The following is a 17,886-nucleotide window of genomic DNA, read 5'->3' on the forward strand; positions in this document are numbered from 1 at the left end:
GGGAGGCCAAGGCGGGTGGATCACAAGGTCAAGACCAGCCTGGCCAACATAGTGAAACCCCGTCTCTACTGAAAATGCAAAAATTAGCTGGACGTGGTGACAGGCGCCTGTAATCCCAGCTGCTTGGGAGGCTGAGGCAGAGAAATGCTTGAACTCGGGAGATGGAGGCTGCAGTGAGCCAAGATGGGGCCACTGCACTTCAGCTTGGGAGACAGAGCAAGACTCTGTCTCAAAAAATAAATCAGGGGAACAGACCTGCAGTCTCTGTGTGTGTGTGTGTTTGTGCATGGCAGGGGGAGGTCCAGGCAGGGGTGGTGAACTTGACGTTCCTGGAGATGCAAACTACTCAGGGCCCTGCTCCCCCACTGGGGGTCACATAGTCTCAGCAGGGCTCCTGGTCCCCTGCCAGCGCCCAGGACCCAATGGTTGGGTTAGCCAGATCACTCTGGTGCACCCAACATCAATGCCTCGAGGCACTCGGTGTCACCTCTCCTTTGCACGCCCCTTGCCCCTCCCAGCCCCACCCAGCAGACAGTACAGGCTGGTGACTAACTTAGAAAGTTCAAAGGTCAGGCTGAGAAAAAACCTGGAGACATCTGGGGCTCCCTGACCCAAAGATCTCCCCACTCACACACCTTGGGACACAGGCTATTCCGGGAGGTGATTTGCAATTTAGCCAGGCCCCCAGGGCTGGGCTCCTGTAGGGAGAAATTCTGCCCAGGTCCACACCCAAGCCTTCGTCGTTTGTCCTCCGGGTTCAGGCTCCTGCTGGAAGAGGGCAGCTTCTGCGATGGGAGTATCCACAGCCCCGCCGCCCCCTACCACCTCCAAAACCCCACAGAAGCAGCATCTAGAAGCAGTGGGCGCTTACCAATATGTGCTTACTTTCCTCTTGATGGGTGAGAGCGAGGGAGGCAAGGGTGCTTGGGGTCTGCCAGGGGAGTAGGGCTTGGAGGGAGTGGCTGGGCTCCTGGCTTGCATGCCTGAGGACAGTGACCAGGTGACAGGGGAGGGCCAGAGGAGATGGCTGGATGTTCTGCAGGGGAGGAACGGAAGGGAGCTCCTGGAAGGAATGACAGCATTTCAGAAGTGAACTTGTGGCTGGAGGCAGTGGCCCATGCCTGTATCCCAGCACTTTGGGAAGCCAAGGCAGGTGGATCACCTGAGGTCAGGAGTTCGAGACCAGCCTGGCCAACATGGTGAAACCCCGTCTCTACTAAAAACAAAAAAGTTAGCAGGGCATGGTGGCAGGTGCCTTTAATTCCAGCTAATGGGGAGGCTAAGGCAGGAGAATCGCTCGAACCCGAGGGGCGGAGGTTGGAGTGAGCTGAGATTGCGCCACTGCACTCCAGCCTGGGTGACAGAGCAGGACTCCGTCTCAAAAAAAAAGAGAAGTGAACTCTTCTTTCTCACCCTTCACCCAGGCCCTTTCTTCTCCCTTCTTGTCTTCATCCTCCTCTTCACATCACTCTGGCTCTTCTCCGTTTTATACTTGGTGTGGCTCTACGTGGACTGGGACACACCCAACCAAGGTGAGCTCCGGACGGGGGCCCAGGTAGGGAGAGATGGTGAGGACTTGGGGGGTGAGGGAGGTGGCCCCGGGGGTCCTTCCACCAGGATCTCATTGTCTGCAGGTGGAAGGCGTTCTGAGTGGATGAGGAACCACGCCATTTGGAGACAACTAAGAGACTATTATCCTGTTAAGGTGATGGGTCACCCTGCAGAGACATTGCTTCCTCCCTCTCCCCATCTCCCACTCCTAGGAGCGCTTCCCTGTGCTGGGGCCTGAGCTCCCTGCTGGCTAATCTCAGGCAGGGGGACAGGGAGTGTGTGGTGGGGTTTTTTGTTTGTTTGTTTGTTCTGTTTCGAGACCAAGTCTCCCTTTGCCGCCCAGGCTGGAGTGCAGTGGTACAATTTGCTCATTGCAACCTCCACCTCCCGCGTTCAAGCTATTCTCGTGCTTCAGCCTCCCAAGTAGCTGGGATTATAGGTCTCCCCGACCATGCCCTGCTAATTTTTGTAGTTTCAGTAGAGACAGGGTTTCAACATGTTGGCCAGGCTGGTTTTAAACTCGTGGCCTCAAGTGATCTGCCTACCTTGGTCTCCCAAAGTGCCAGGATTACAGCCATGAGCCACTGAGCCCAGGCTGGGAGTGGAAGGTGTTTAAGAGTGGGCCCTTGGGGCCAGGCATGGTGGCTCACGCCTGTAATCCCAGCACTTTGGGAGGCCAAGGTGGGTGGATCATGAGGTCAGGAGTTCAAGACCAGTCTGGCCAAGATGGTGAAACCCCGTCTCTACTACAAATTACAAAAAAATTAGCCAGGCGCCATGGCAGGCACCTATAATCCAAGCTACTAGTGAGGTTGAGGCAGGAGAATCACTTGAACCCAAGAGGCAGAGGTTGCAGTGAGTTGAGAAAAGAGTGGGCCCTTGACCCTATCCTAAGGACCTTGAACTCGGAAGTCTTTTGGGGTGGAGGGCCCCTCTTTTCAGCAGTACCTTGACTGCCATCCTCCCTTCATTCTGCCCAATACCCCGAAGCTGGTGAAAACGGCAGAGCTGCCCCCGGACCGGAACTACGTGCTGGGCGCCCACCCGCATGGGGTCATGTGCACAGGATTCCTCTGTAATTTCTCCACCGAGAGCAATGGTTTCTCCCAGCTCTTCCCAGGGCTCCGGCCCTGGTTAGCCGTGCTGGCTGGCCTCTTCTACGTCCCGGTCTACCGCGACTACATCATGTCATTTGGTGAGCCGAATGGGAGGAGGCGACTCTTGGCCAGCTGTTCCCCAGCCCTTCAGGGACCCTCCCGCCCCACAATAAGTCCCCAGAACAGGGGCCAGCCTGAGCACTGGCCAGACTTGCAGTGAGCATTTGGCTGTAGCTTCCCTGCCTTGGAGATGCGGGTAGGGGTTTTGGAACTAAAGTCTGGGTGAGGGGCTGGGGTGCCGTGGATGCAGATGGTGACTACTTTCCACCTCCTCCTGCCCACAGGACTCTGTCCTGTGAGTCGCCAGAGCCTGGACTTCATCCTATCCCAGCCCCAGCCTGGGCAGGCCGTGGTCATCATGGTCGGGGGTGCCCATGAGGCGCTGTATTCAGTCCCAGGGGAGCACTGCCTCACTCTCCAGAAGCGCAAAGGCTTTGTGCGCCTGGCGCTGAGACACGGGTGAGTGCGCCTGCAGGTCCCACCTGTCAGTTCTCTGCTGGTTTACGCCCTGTCTCAGTCCCCAAACATCCAGGTCCCTGCAGGGTGGATCTGGGTACCCAGAGACCAGTGCCAGGCTCTCCAGGGCATGACTTGGTGCCAAACTCGGGCCTGGCTTACCCCAGGCTCCTTCTTACCCCCAAGGAGACAGACCATAATGCAAATAGCAGGGCCCTCGGGCTCAGAAGCCTTGGATTCTCTCCCGACCCCATCTCAAAGTCAAGATCGGCAGTCTCGGTGGCTCACACCTGTAATTCCAGCACTTTGGGAGGCTGAGGCAGACGGATCATGAGGTCAGGAGTTCGAGACCATCCTGGCCAGCACAGTGAAACCCTGTCTCTACTAAAAATACAAATAATTAGTCGGTCATGCCGGTGTGCACCTGTAATCCCAGCTACTTGGGAGGCAGAGGCAAGAGTATCGCTTGAATCCGGGAGGCAGAGGTTGCAGTGAGCTGAGATCACACCATTGCACTCTGGCCCGGGTAACAGTGTGAGACTCCATGTCAAAAAAAAAAGGCAATACTTTGGACTTGTTTTGTTGTTGCTGTTGAGACAGTCTCGCTCTGTCGCCCAGGCTGGAGTGCAATGGCGTGATCCTGGCTCACTGCAACCTTCGCCTCCCCGGTTCAAGTGATTCCCCTGCCTCAGCCTCCCCAGTAGTTGAGACTATAAGAGCATGCCACCACACCCGGCTAAGTTTTGTATTTTTAGTAGAGACGGGGTTTCACTATTTTGGCCATGCTGATCTCGAACTTCTGGCCTCAAGTGATCCGCCCACCTCAGCCTCCCAAAGTGCTGGGATTACAGGTGTGAGCCACCGCATCCAGCCAGACTTGTTTCTTTACCTGTGAAGAGGGCTGATACCTACCTTGCCACAATGTTGTTGTTGCAAAGACCGAATGAGAAAATGGCTATGAGAAGGCCCACTACACAATTGTGTCTCAAGAAATGTGAGTCCTGGCTGGATGTGGTGGTTCGCACCTGCCATCCCTGCTCTTTGGGAGGCCAAGGCAGGAAGATCACTTGAAGATCACTTGAAGCCAGGAGTTCAAGACCAGTCTGGGCAACATAGGAAGACCTAATCTCTACAAAAATTAAAAAAAAAAAATTAGCCAGGTGTGGTGGTGCACTCCCGTAGTTTCAGCTACTCAGGAGGCCAAGGTGGGAGGATGACTTGAGCCCTGGAGGTTGAAGCTGCAGTGAGCTATGATTGCACCACTGCCCTCCAGCCTGGCCAGGAGAGCAAGGCCTCGTCTCTTTAAAAATTTTTTAAAAGGCCGGGCGTGGTGGCTCACGCCTGTAATCCCAGCACTTTGGGAGGCCGAGGCGGGTGGATCACGAGGTCAAGAGATTGAGACCATCCTGGTCAACATGGTGAAATCCCATCTCTACTAAAAATACAAAAAATTAGCTGGGCACGGTGGCGCGTGCCTGTAATCCCAGCTACTCAGGAGGCTGAGGCAGGAGAATTGCCTGAACCCAGGAGGCAGAGGTTGCGGTGAGTGGAGATCGTGCCATTGCACTCCAGCCTGGGTAACAAGAGCGAAACTCCGTCTCAAAAAAAAAAAAAAAAAAAATTTTTTTGTTATTTATTTTAAATTTTTATTTATTTACTTATTTGCAGATAGAATCTTGCTCTGTCACCCAGGCTGAAGTGCAGTGGCACCGAGCTCAGCTCACTGCAACCTCCACTTCCGGAATTCAAGCGATTCTTCTGTCTCAACCTCCCAAATAGCTGGCACCACTGGTGCACATCACCACACCCAGCTAATTTTTTTGTATTTTTAGTAGAGCTAGGATTTCGCCATATTGGTCAGGCTGGTCTCAAAGTCCTGACCTCAGGTGATCCACCCACCTCGGCCTCCCAAAGTGTTGCGATTACAGGCGTGAGTCACTGCGCCCAGCCTATTTATGTTTTGAGATAGAATCTTACTTTGTCACCCAGGCTGAAGTGCAGTGGTATGATATTGGCTCACAGCAACCTCTGCCTCCTGGGTTCAAACAATTCTTGTGCCTCAGCCTCTGCAGTAGCTGGGATTACAAGTGTGTGCCACCGTGCTTGGCTAAATTTTTTTTTTCGGGGGGATGGAGTCTTGCTCTTGTCACCCAGGCTGGAGTGGAAAATGGCACGATCTCAGCTCACTGCAACCTCTGCCTCCTGGATTTAAGCAATTCTGCCTCAACCTCCCGAGTAGCTGTGATTACAGGCACCCGCCACCACACCTGGCTGATTTTTGTATTTTTTGTAGAGATGGGGTTTTGCCATGTTGGCCAGGCTGGTCTTGAACTTCTGACCTCGTGATCCCCCTGCCTCAGCCTCATAAAGTGTTGGGATTACAAGCATAAGCCACCACGCACAGCCTAATTTTTGTATTTTTGAAGAGACAGGGGTTTCATCATGTTGGCCAGGCTGGTCTCCAACTCCTGACCTCAAATGATCCTCCTGCCTCAGCCTCCCAAAGTTCTGGGATTACAGGGTGAGCCACCATGCCTAGCAACAAGACTCAGTCTCTTAAAAAAAAAAAAAGAAGAAGAAAAAGAAAGAAGGCCAGGTGCAGCAGCTCATGCCTGTAATCCCAGCACTTTGGGCGGTTGAGGCAGGCAGATCACAGGGTAAGGAGATTGAGATCACCCTGCCTAACACGGTGAAACCTCGTCTCTACTAAAAATACAAAAAATTAGTCGAGTGTGATGGCAAGCACCTGTAATCCCAGCTACTCGGGAGGCTGAGGCAGGAGAATTGCTTGAAACTGGGAGGCGGAGGTTGCAGCGAACGGAGATCCTGCCACTGCACTCCGGCCTGGGTACAGAGACTCCACCTCAAAAAAAAAAAATAGAAAAGAAACAGAGAGAGAGAGAGAGAGAGAGAGAGGAGGAAAGAAGGGAGGGAGGGAGGGAGAAAGAGAGAGAAAGAAAGGAAGGAAGGAAAAAAGAAAGAAAGAGGGAGGGAGGAAAGAGAAAGAAAAGGAAGGAAGGAGAAAGAGAAAAGAAAGGTGAGTCCTGTTTTCTGGATCTTTCTTTGAGGCCATAGTCATGTGCTTTGAATGGCCCTGGGAGGTAGCATCTGGATATAGGGGAGGGGCTTATAGCCTCTGAGGTGCCCGTCTTGGGGCAGTCCAGCAGCCTGAGCCCCCTCTTCTCTCTTGCTCCTTTCCAGGGCGTCCCTGGTGCCTGTGTACTCCTTTGGGGAGAATGACATCTTTAGACTTAAGGCTTTTGCCACGGGCTCCTGGCAGCACTGGTGCCAGCTCACCTTCAAGAAGCTCATGGGCTTCTCTCCTTGCATCTTCTGGGGTCGCAGTCTCTTCTCAGCCACCTCCTGGGGCCTGCTGCCCTTTGCTGTGCCCATTACTACTGTGGGTGAGTGCCCACCTCCAGGGGGACAGCTGCCAGCAGCCGCGTGGGCATCAGGGACCTCTTGCCACCTATGTCTCCCTCTCCCTGCAGTGGGCCGCCCCATCCCTGTCCCCCAGCGCCTCCACCCCACTGAGGAAGAAGTCAATCACTATCACGCACTCTACATGATGGCCCTGGAGAAGCTCTTCGAGGAGCACAAGGAAAGCTGTGGGGTCCCTGCTTCCACCTGCCTCACCCTCATCTAGCCTGGCCACGGCCTCTCGCTGAGCCCCTGAGCCCAGGGCACTGAGACCTCCACCCACTGTGGACTCCGTGTCTCCAATAAAAGGTAGTTCTAGGCCTAGCATGGTAATCCCTAGCTCACGCCTGTAATCCCAGCACTTTGGGAGGCCAAGGCGGGAGGATTGCTTGAGCCTGGGAGTTGAAGACTGGCCTGGGCAACATAGTAAGACTTCCTTCTTACAAAAATTAAACATAATGTTGTTAATTAGCTGGGCATGGTGGAGTGTGCCTGTAATCCCAGCTACTCGGGAGGCTGAGGCAGGAGAATTGCTTGAACCTGGGAGACGGAGGTTGCAGTGAGCTGAGATGGCGCCACTACACTCCAGCCTGGGCGACACAGCGAGGATCCATCTAAAAATATAAAAAATGTTGTTAAAGCTGTAATAGGCTGGGTGCAGTGGTTCACACCTGTAATCCCAGCACTTTGGGAAGCCAAGGCAGGCGGATCACCTGAGGTCAGGAGTTCAAGACCAGCCTGGCTAGCATGGTGAAACCCCCTCTCTACTAAAAACACAAACATTAGCTGGACATGGTGGCTCATGTCTGTAATCACAGCTACTCAGGAGGCTGAGGCAGGAGAATCTGTTGAACCCAGGAGGCGGAGGTTGCAGTGAGTTGAGATTGTGTCACTGCACTCCAGCCTGGGTAACAGAGTGAGATTCCATCTCAAAAATAAAAATAAAAGTACTGTTAAAGCTATAATCATTCTGGAAGTGAGCATGGCCAGGCATAACCCGCCCGCATCCCGTTGTGCTACAAAGCTGCTGCCTTAGACGGGGTATCAGGACCCGGAACTGTCCTCCCAGTGAGACTTCAGTCTGTGGCATGACTTTGGACAAGTATCTTTCTTTTGCCTGTTTATTTCTTTGTTTATAAATAAAGGCATCTGCTTAGCAAAGAGCTGTCGGGCGTTGGATGGAGTTAGGTGGGAGGATGCATGGATCGGCAGTCTTTGAAGAGTGAGTAGGACTGGCTGGGCGTGGTGACTCACACGTATAATCCCAGCACTTTGGGAGGCCAAGGCGGGCGGATCAGTAGGTCAGGAGTTCGAGACCAGCCTGGCCAACAAGGTGAAACCCCATCTCTACTAAAGATACAAAAAAAAAATTAGTTGGGGGTTGTGGTGGGCGCCTGTAATCCCAGCTACTTGGGAGGCTGAGGCAGGAGAATCCCTTAAATCTGGGAGATAGAGGTTGCAGTGAGCCAAGATCTCGCCATTGCACTCTAGCATGGGCAACAGGGTAAGACTCCGTCTCAAAACAAAAACAAACAAACAAACAAAAAGACTGAGGAGGAGTTAGGTGGAGATGAAGTAGTTAGGGTAGACGGCAGAATTCCAAGCGCTAAAGGTGAGCTGGGTCAAGGGCACTTAACAGGATGGGGAAATGGCACCATCCCCAGTGGATGAAAGGTAGAGTCATGGACACAGCTGGCTTCGGCACACACTCACCAACCATTATGTTTCCTTGGGGCTGGAGAGATCTGATGAAGCAAGGTTAGACCCTAGCAACATTAACACCTACTGCAGATGGTTCACATCTGTGATCCCAGCAGTTTGGGAGGCTGAGGTGGAAGGATCGCTTGAGTCCAGGAGTTCAAGACCAGACTGGGCAACATAGCAAGACTCCGTCTCTACAAAAAATATATAAAAAAGTAGCCAGGCTTGGTGGCATGTGCCTGTAGTCCCAGGTACTCGTAGACTGAGGCAGGAGGATTGCTTGGGCCCAGGAGTGGGAGGCTGCAGTGAGCTATGATTGCGTCAGCCTGGGAGGCAGAGCAAGACCCCATCTTAAACAAACAAAAAAAGGCTGGGCCGGGCGTGGTAGCTCATGCCTGTAATCCCAGCACTTTGGGAGGCTGAGGCAGGCAGATCACAAGGTCAGGAGTTTTTGTTTTGTTTTGTTTTGAGAAAGAGTCTTGGTCTGTCGCCAGGCGCCAGGCTGGAGGGCAGTGGCGAAATCTCGGCTGACTGCAACCTCGGCCTCCCAGGTTCAAGCAATTCTGCCTCAGCCTCCCAAGTAGCTGGGACTACAGGTGTGCATCACCATGCCCAGCTAATTGTTGTATTTTAGTAGAGACGGGGTTTTACTGCATTGGCCAAAATGGTCTTGATCTCTTGATCTCGTGATCCGCTCGCCTCGGCCTCCCAAAGTTCTGGGATTACAGGCGTGAGCCGCCACGCCCGGCCCAAGGTCAGGAGATAGAGACCAGCCTGCCCAACATAGTGAAACCCCGTCTGCACTAAAAATACAAAAATTAGCCAGGCATGGTGGTAGGCACCTGTAATCCCAGCTACTTGGGAGGCTGAGGCAGGAGATTCACTTGAACCTGGGAGGCAGAGGTTGGAGTGAGCCAATATCACGCCATTGCATTCTAGCCTGGGTTGACAGCGCGAGACTCCTCACAAAAAAAATTAAAAATTAAAAAAAATAAAAATGCCATGTGCGGTGGCTCACGTCTGTAATCCCAGCACTTTGGGAGGCCAAGGCAGGCAGATTACTAGGTCAGGTGTTTGAAACCAGCCTGACCAACATGGTGAAACCCCTTCTCTACTAAAAATACAAAAATTAGCCAGGCATGGTGGCAGGCGCCTGAAATCCTAATTACTCAGGAGGCTGAGGCAGGAGAATTGCTTGAACACAGGAGGTGGAGGTTGCAGTGAGCTGAGATCATGCCATTGCACTCCGGCCTGGGCAACACAGCGAGACTCTGTCTCAAAAAAAAAAAAAAGAACAGTACTCATTTTTTTTTTCTTTTTCGCTCAGCATTTGAGCTTAGCATTTGGCTCAGAATTACAGATGGTTGTGAAGATTAAATGAAGGTTAAATCTTAATTAAGATTTAAGGTTTTAGAACAAAGACTGACACAAAAGAGGAGCCAGTGAGAGTTTGCTATCATCATCCTCACCACTATCATCGTTATAGGCATGGTATTGGTAAAATGAGGGGGTGAGACTAAACGGTCTAAAAGTGCTGGTATGGCTGGGTGCGGTGGCTCACGCCTGTAATCCCAGGACTTTGGTAGGCTAAGGTGGGAGGATCACTCGAGCTCCAGTATTTGAGATCAGCTTCAGCAACACAGCAAAACCCCATGTCTATGAAAAATACTAGAAATTAGGCCGGGTGTGGTGGCTCACTCCTGTAATCCCAGCACTTTGGGAGGCTGAGGCAGACAGATTACCTGAGGTCGGGAGCCCGAGACCAGCCTGGCGCCAACATGGAGAAACCCCATCTCTACTAAAAACACAAAATTAGCCAGGCGTGGTGGTGCATGCCTGTAATCCCAGCTACTCAGGAAACTGAGGCAGGAGAATTGCTTGAACCTGGGAGATGGAAGTTGCAGTGAGCCGAGATCATGCCACTGCACTCCAGCCTGGGCAGCAAGAGTGAAACTCCATCTCAAAAAAAAAAAAGAAAGAAAAGAAAAAGAAAAAAGAAATTAGCCAGGTGTGACAGCTCATGATTGTAGTCCCAGCTACTTGGGAGGTAGAGGTGGGAGAATCTCTTGAGCCCGGGAGGTCAAGGCTGCAGTAAGCCAAGATCGTGCCACTGCATTCCAGCCTGGGTGACAAAGCAAGTCCCCATCTCAAACAAACAAAAAGAGCCCTGGTGTGGTCACAGCCTCCTCTGACTTTCGTCAATCCTATTTGCTGATTGGCTTTGTGTATCCAGGACTTGATCAAGAATAAGTCATTGGAATGTAATTGGAATGCACTATACTTGACTCTACTGTTCTATAAAATTTATTTGTGAGAAGAATTTTCCCTGCCTTGGATGAAAATCTGGGCAGTCCCACAACTTCCCTGGGTCATTCTCAGATAAGAAGTTCTACATTCATTTTAAGTTGGAGCACAGAAATGTCTAGTTCAGGCCAGGTATGGTGGCTCAGGCCTGTAATCTCAGCACCTTGGGAGGCTGAGATGGGCAGATCACCTGAGACCAGGAGTTCAAGACCAGCCTTGCCAACATGGTGAAACCTGTCTCTACCAAGAATACAAAAATTAGCCAGATGTAGTGTCGGGTGCTACTCAGGAGGCTGAGGCAGGAGAATCCCAGCTACTCAGGAGGCTGAGACAGGAGAATCACTTGAACCCGGAGGTGGAGGTTGCAGTGAACTGAGATCTCACCACTGCACACCAGCCTGGGCAACAGAGTGAGATGCCGTCAAAGTAAATAAGTAAATAATCAGCTCCAGTCTTGAGCAACCTTGGCCTGGATTCCCTTGGAGTTCGGGCAGACCTCAATGTGAACACTTGTCCTTCTCTCTTTCCTGCCATGGGAGCATCCCGTCAGGCACAATCAATCCAGCCAGTAGATTTCTCCAGTGGGCACATTTTCCTGACGCTGGGGATGGGCAGGGTGTGGTGGTACACCTCTGTCATCCCAGCACTTTGGGAGGCCAAAGTGGGAGGATCCTTTGAGGCCGGGAGTTGCAGGCTGAGCCAAGATTGCACCACAGCACTCCAGCCTGGGCAACAGAGCAAAACCCTGTCTTTTTTTTTTTTTCAGACAGAGTCTCGCTCTGTAGCCCAGGCTGGAGTGCAGTGGTGGGATCTTGGCTCACTGCAACCTCTGACTCCCTGGTTCAAGCGATGCTCCCGCCTCAGCATCCTGAGTAGCTGGCATTACAGGCACCTGCCACCGAGCCCAGCAAATTTTTTTGTATTTTTAGTAGAAATGGGGTTTCACTACACTGGCCAGGATGATCTCGATCTCCTGACCTCATGATCCACCCACCTCGGCCTCCCAAAGTGCTGGGATTACAGGCTTGAGCCAGCGCACCTGGCCAAAACCCCGTCTTTTAAAAAAGAGAAAGAAGTAATAGCGTTTGCGTTAGGAGCTCAGCCTGTCGCTTTCTTTCGGGGCTATTCTTCCCTGCCATCCTCCATATGACCACCAGAGGGCTGTCTCTACAGAGAAGGCAAATCTGTCCCTCTTGCTTAAGGTCCTGGGGCTAGCCAGCCTCTGCCAACAGGCTGGGTCCAAGGTGCAGCCCCACCCAGTGCAGACAACCCAGAACTGCTTGTTCTTGCAAATCAGGCTGTGTCTCAGCCCTGGGCTTTACTCAGGCTGTCCCCTCCCACCTGAGGGACCCAGCCCTCTTTATCTGGAAGGGGATCTTCGAGACTCAGTGTAGGTTCTAGTTCCAAGACACCTTCCCTGACCTGCCAACCTGCCAGGCTGGTTCAGGGCCCTCCTTGCCATCCCCCTAAAGCTCTATCAAGACCTTCTCCAGCCTGGCCAACATGGCAAAAACATGTCTCTACTAAAAATACAAAAATTAGCTGGGCATGGTCGCAGGTATCCATAATCCCAGCTACTAGAGAGGCTGAGGACTGAGGCAGGAGAATCACTTGAACCCGGGAGGCGGAGGTTGCAGTGAGCTGAGAGCGCTGCTGCACTCCAGCCTGGACGACAGTGAGACTCCATCTCAAAGAAAAATAAAAAGATCTATTATGACCTTCTGTGGTTTTTTTGTTTGTTTCTTTGTTTGTTTTGACACAGGGTCTAGCTCTGTCACCCAGGCTGGAGTGCAGTGGCTCCACCACGTTGCCCAGGCTGGTCTTGAACTCCTGGGCTCTAGCAATCCTCCCACCCACCTCAGCCTCCCAAAGTGCCAGGATTACAGGTGTGAGCTACCGCACCTGCCCCTCTGTGTTGCTTTAAAACAGCAATTTATCCAAAAGTTAAATAACTTGAGCATCAGTAAGAAAGGCAACTGCATTGGACTACAACACGTTTCAATCCATGGGTTCTCTTTGTTTTTTGAGGCAGAATCTGGCTGTGTCGCCCAGGCTGGAATGCAGTGGCACAATCTCGGCTCATTGCAACCTCCGCCTCCCGGGTTCAAGCAATTCTCCTGCCTCAGCCTCCTGAGTAGCTGTGACTACATCATGCACCACCACACCCAGCTAATTTTGATATTTTTTGTAGAGCCAAGGTTTCACCCTGTTGGCCAGGCTGGTCTCAAAATCCCGGCCTCAAGCAATCCACTTGCTTTGGCCTCCCAAAGTGCTGGGATTACAAGCACGAGTCACCGTGCTCAGCCAACAAGAGTGAAGAGCCTGACCATCATGGAGAAACCCCATCTCTACTAAAAATACAAAATTAGCTGGCAGTGGTGGCACATGCCTGTAATCCCAGCTACTCGGGAGGCTGAGGCAGGAGAATTGCTTGAACCCGGGAGGCAGAAGTTGCAGTAAGCCGAGATTGCGCCACTGCACTCCAGCCTGGGCAACAAGAGCAAAACTCTGTCTCAAAAAAAAGAAAAGAAAAAAAAAATATATATATATATATATATCTCTCAAAGTTTTGGAATCTAGGACGCCCGAGATCAAAGCACCAGCCGAAATGGCGTCTGGAGAGGGTTCGCTTCATCATGGGTGTCACCTTCTCACTCTAACCTCACATGGAGAAGGGAGGAGGGTCTCTCTCAGGTGTCTTTTTTAAGGGCACTGTGCTATTATCTGTATATCCATTTATAGATCCTATATATGGGTCCGAGTTTCTTGGCTCATAACTCCCAAAGCCCTTGTTATTTCCTAGGTAACTAAAACAATCAGCCCTTCTCTTGTTAGAGTGTTTGGCCTATGTCCTCAATTCCCCAAGCAACTTCAGAACAGCTTCAGATCAGTAAAAGTGAAAGGCGGTCTTTTGTTAGAACATGGGGGCACTTTTGACCTCAGAAGCAGGCTTCAGAAAACACAATCTCTCTCTCTCTGACCTCCTCCTGGCCTCCTCTCTCCTGCTCCTTTTTCGCACCAAGGCAGGCCATAGAAACTAAAAATACACTGGAATCTTCCCCTGCCGTTCTGTCTGAAGCTGGTTATTAAGAGATGCTCTGACCTACCTCTCTGATTGTGGGTCATGAGACCCTCATTTCAGAAGGGGTCCTGCCCCATCCCCTGGAGAAAGGAGCACTACACAGAGTGGCCGAGGAGAATCTGAACAGGCAGGCCTGGCTGGGTTTCCCCAATCAGTCTTATTTTATTTTTTTCTTTTTTTGAGACGGACTCTTGCCCTGTACCCCAGGCTGGAGTGCAGTGGCACCATCTCGGCTCACTGCAACCTCCACCTCCCGGGTTCAAACAATTCTTCTGCCTCAGTCTCCTGAGTAGCTGGGACTACAGGCACCCGCCACCATGCCCGGCTAATTTTTGTATTTTTGGTAGAGAGACGGGGTTTCACCATATTGGCCAGGCTGGTCTCAAACTCCTGACCTTGTGATTGGCCCGCCTCAGCCTCCCAAAGTGCTGGGATTACAGGCATGAGCCACTGCGCCCGGCCTCCCCGATTGGTCTGTTAGTATTAGGCCGGTCGCACCCTTTTGTCCAATCACATTTCTACACAGGTGTCAATCATGCCTATCCAAGGAAACCCCTGTAAAAGGCCTGAGAGGACTGGGTTTGGAGGTGAAGATGTGGCGGTTCTGGCAGAGTGGTGCAGTCTGGGAGGACATAGAGTTCCAAACCCCACTCCCCATGCCTCACCCTAGGCATGTCTTCATCTGTATAGTTTTTTTTTTTTTTTTTCTGAGACAGGGTCTCATTCTGTCACCCAGTCTGGAATGCAGCCTCCGCTTCCCCGGTTCAAGCAATCCTCCCACCTCAGCCTCCCAAGTATGCTGGGATTACAGGTGTGCACCACCATGCCTGGTTAATTTTTGGTTTTTGTTTGTTTATTTGTTTGAGATGGAGTCTCACTGTGTGACCCAGGCTGGAGTGCAGTGGCACGATCTCAGCTCACTGCAACCTCCGCCTCCCTGGTTCAAGCAATTCTTTGCCTCAGCCCCCAACCCTCACAAGTAGCTGGGATTACAGGCGCCTGTCACCATGCCAGGCTAAGTTTTGTATTTTTAGTAGAGACAGGGTTTCTCTGTCTTGGCCAGGCTGGTTTTGAGCTCCTGATCTTGTGAACCACCTCGGCCACTGAAAGTGCTGGGATTACAGGTGTGCATTACCTCACCCGGCCAATTTAATAGAGGTAGGGCTTGGCCATGTTGGCTGGGCTGGCCTCGAACTCCTGGCCTCAAGTGATCTGCCTGCCTTGGCTTCTCAAAGAGTTGGGATTAGAGGCATGAGCCCAGCGCTGTTTGTTTGTTTGCTTTTGCTTTTGAGACAGGCTCTCACTCTGTTGCTCAGGCTGGAGTGCAGTGGCGCCATCACAGCTCACTGCAACCTCTGCCTCCCCCACCCAAGTGATCCTCCTGCTTCAGCCTCTCTTGTAGCTGGGACTACAGGCTTGCACCACCATGCCTGGATAATTTGTTTGTTTGTTTGTTTTTGAGATGGAGTCCTGCTCTGTCGACCAGGCTGGAGTGTAGTGGCGCAATTTTGGCTCACTGCAAACTCCAACTCCCGGGTTTAAGCAATTCTCTTGCCTCAGCCTCCTGAGTAACTGGGATTACAGGTGACTGCCACAACACCAGCTAATTTTTTTTTGTCTTAATTTTTTTGTATTTTTAATAGAGACAGGGTTTCTCCATGTTGTCCAGGCTGGTCTCGAACTCATGACCTCAGGTGATGCTCCTGCCTCAGCCTCTTAAAGTGCTGGGATTACAGGCGTGAGCCACCACGCCTGGCCAAGACAGGGTTTCACCATGTTGAACAAGCTGGGCTCGAACTCCTGAGCTCAAGTAATTGTTCCTCCTTGGCCTCCCAAAATGCTAGGGTTGCTGACTTGAGCCACTGCCTCTGGCCAATCTGTATCTTTTTATTATTATTATTATTTTAATTTGTTTCTTTCTAGAGATGGGGGTCTTGCTATCTTGCCCAGGCTGGTCTAGACCTCCTGGCCTCAAGCGGTCCTCCCACCTCAGCCTCCCAAAGTGCTGAGATTACAGGCACGAGTCACCACACCTGGCCCATCTGTACCCTTTGTAATATCCTTTATAATAAACGTGAATATAAGTGAGTTATTCCCTGAGTTCTGTGAGCTGCTCTAGCAAATTAATGGAACCCATCGGGAGGTCATGGGACACCCAGTACATAGCCAGTCAGTCAGAGTGCAGGTAGAATAACCTAAGGCTTGTGAGTGGCGCTGGTAGTGGGGGCAGTCTTGTGGGACTGAGCCTCCACCTGTGGTATCTGTCACTACCTCCAGGTAGTGTCCAGATGGAACTGGGTTGAAAGACACCCAGCTGCAGAATTGATTGCTTGCTTGGTGTGTGGGGGAAAACCCACACATTTGGCTACAGGAGTCTTTTTTTTTCTTTTCCTTTCCTTCCTTTTTCTTTCTTTTCTTATTCCTTTTCCTTCCTTCCTTCCTTCCTCCCTCTCTTCCTTCCCTCCCTTCCCCTCTCCTCTTCCCTCCTTTCCTTCCCTCCTTTCCCCTCCCCTCCTTTCCCTCCCTCCCTCCCCCTTCCCTCCATCCCTCCCTCCCTCCTTTCCTTCCCCTCCCATCCCTTCCTCACTCCTTTCCCCTCCCCTCCCATCCCTCCCTCCCTTCCTCCTTTTCTCCCTCCCTCCCTTCCTTCCTTCCTCCCTCCCTTCTCCTTCCCTCCCTTCCCTCCCTTCCTTCCCTCCCTTCCCCTCCCCTCCCATCCCTCCCTCCCTCCCTTCCTTCTTTCCTTCCTTTCTTTTTTATGTTTTCCTTTCTTTCTCTCTTTTCACTGAATCTTGCTCTGTCACCCAGGTTGGAGTGCAATGGTGCAATCTCGGCTCCCTGCAACCTCCATTTCCCAAGTTCAAGCAATTCTCCTGCCTCAGTCTCCTGAATACCTATGATTACAGGTGCGTGCCACCACGCCCAGCTAATTTTTGTAATTTTAGTAGAGATGGGTTTCACTATATTGGCCAGACTGATCTGGAACTCCTGATCTCAAGTGATCCGCCTGCCTCAGCCTCCCAAATATCCAGCCTCACGCTGGATTACAGGCGTGAGCCACCGCGCCCGGCCTGTAAATTTTCACTGCAACCTCTGCCTCCTAGGTTCAAGTGATTCTCCTGCCTCAGCCTCCCAAGTAGCTGGGATTACAGATGTGCACCACCACACCAGGCTAAAATTATATATATTCATTATATACAAAGTAATAAGTATTCTCTCTGTTTTTGGGTAGTTAAATATTCTTCAGATAAAAAGGTTTTGTTTTGGTTTTTTGTTTTTTAAGATAGGATCTTGCTCTGTCACTCAGGCTGGCATGTGCAGTGGCACGATCAGAGCTCACTGCAGCCTTGACTTCCTGGTCTCAAGCGATCCTCCCACAACAGCCTCCTGAGTAGCTGGGACTGCATGTGTGCACCACCACGCCTGGCTAATTTTTAAAACTTTTTGTAGAGACAGGGTCTTGCTATGTTGCCCAGGCTGGTCTCTCACTCCTGGGCTCTCCTCTCACCTCAGCCTCCCAAAGTGCTGGGATTACAAGTGTGAGCCACCACACCCAGCCTAAAAGTACATTTTTAATAGCCAGCTAAAGTGAGCTACTTGTGAGAAGAAGTGGAATTAACCAGGCCCATAGAAGATGACAGTAGTGAGGCTGATCACGGCGACTCACACCTGTAAACCCAGCATTTTGGGAGGCCGAGGCGGGAGGATCACTTGAGCCCAGGAGTTCAAGACCAGTTTGGGTAACATGGTGACACCCCTTCTCTACAAAAAAACACAAAATTAGCCAGGTGTGGTGGTGTATGTCTGTAATTTCAGCTACTTGGGAGGGTGAGGCAGGAGAATTGCTTGAACCCGGGAGACGGAGGTTGCAGTGAGTCAAGATCACACCATTGCACTCCTGCCTGGGTGACAAGAGTGAAACTCTGTTCAAAAAATAAATTAATAATAAAAGTTTATAGCTGGGTGCAATGGTGCACATCTGTAATCCCAGCACTTTGGGAGGCCGAGCTGGGAGGATCACTTGAGCCCAGGAGTTCAAGAAAAATCTGGGCAACATGGTGAGACTCTGTCTCTACAAAAAAATTGCTTTGGGTCTCATCAGACAGAAAAAAAAAAAAATTCGCTGGGTGTGGTAGTATGCACCTGTTATATCAACTACTCAGGAGGCTGAGACAGGAGGATGGCTTGAGCCCAGGCATTTGAGGTTGCAGTGAG

The 17,886-nt window shown here is 51.5% G+C and overlaps 1 protein-coding gene across 1 annotated transcript; it reads left to right on the forward strand.

Annotated features, from left to right (window-relative positions):
- Positions 1-611: 611 nt before the first annotated feature.
- Positions 612-7,745, forward strand: MOGAT3 (monoacylglycerol O-acyltransferase 3). The gene is made up of 7 exons (XM_064375344.1): positions 612-899; positions 1,425-1,532; positions 1,635-1,705; positions 2,542-2,746; positions 2,993-3,167; positions 6,366-6,568; positions 6,656-7,745. The coding sequence occupies exons 1-7, from the start codon at positions 791-793 to the stop codon at positions 6,808-6,810; spliced, it is 1,026 nt and encodes a 341-aa protein (XP_064231414.1). The 5' UTR covers positions 612-790; the 3' UTR covers positions 6,811-7,745.
- The last annotated feature ends 10,141 nt before the right edge of the window (positions 7,746-17,886 follow it).

This window comes from Aotus nancymaae, unplaced genomic scaffold (assembly GCF_030222135.1).
Source record: "Aotus nancymaae isolate 86718 unplaced genomic scaffold, 86718_ANA_hifiasm-v0.15.2.pri h1tg000012l, whole genome shotgun sequence".
Classification (NCBI taxonomy): Eukaryota; Metazoa; Chordata; class Mammalia; order Primates; family Aotidae; genus Aotus; species Aotus nancymaae.

What these genes read in the sequence shown, in the direction of transcription:
- MOGAT3 (XM_064375344.1), top strand. Translation starts at nt 791, where the DNA reads ATGGGAGTATCCACAGCCCCGCCGCCCCCTACCACCTCCAAAACCCCA. An exon ending in GCTTACTTTCCTCTTGATGG is followed by an intron (nt 900 to 1,424) that starts GTGAGAGCGAGG and finishes CCCTTCACCCAG; the next exon opens with GCCCTTTCTTCTCCCTTCTT. An exon ending in CTGGGACACACCCAACCAAG is followed by an intron (nt 1,533 to 1,634) that starts GTGAGCTCCGGA and finishes CATTGTCTGCAG; the next exon opens with GTGGAAGGCGTTCTGAGTGG.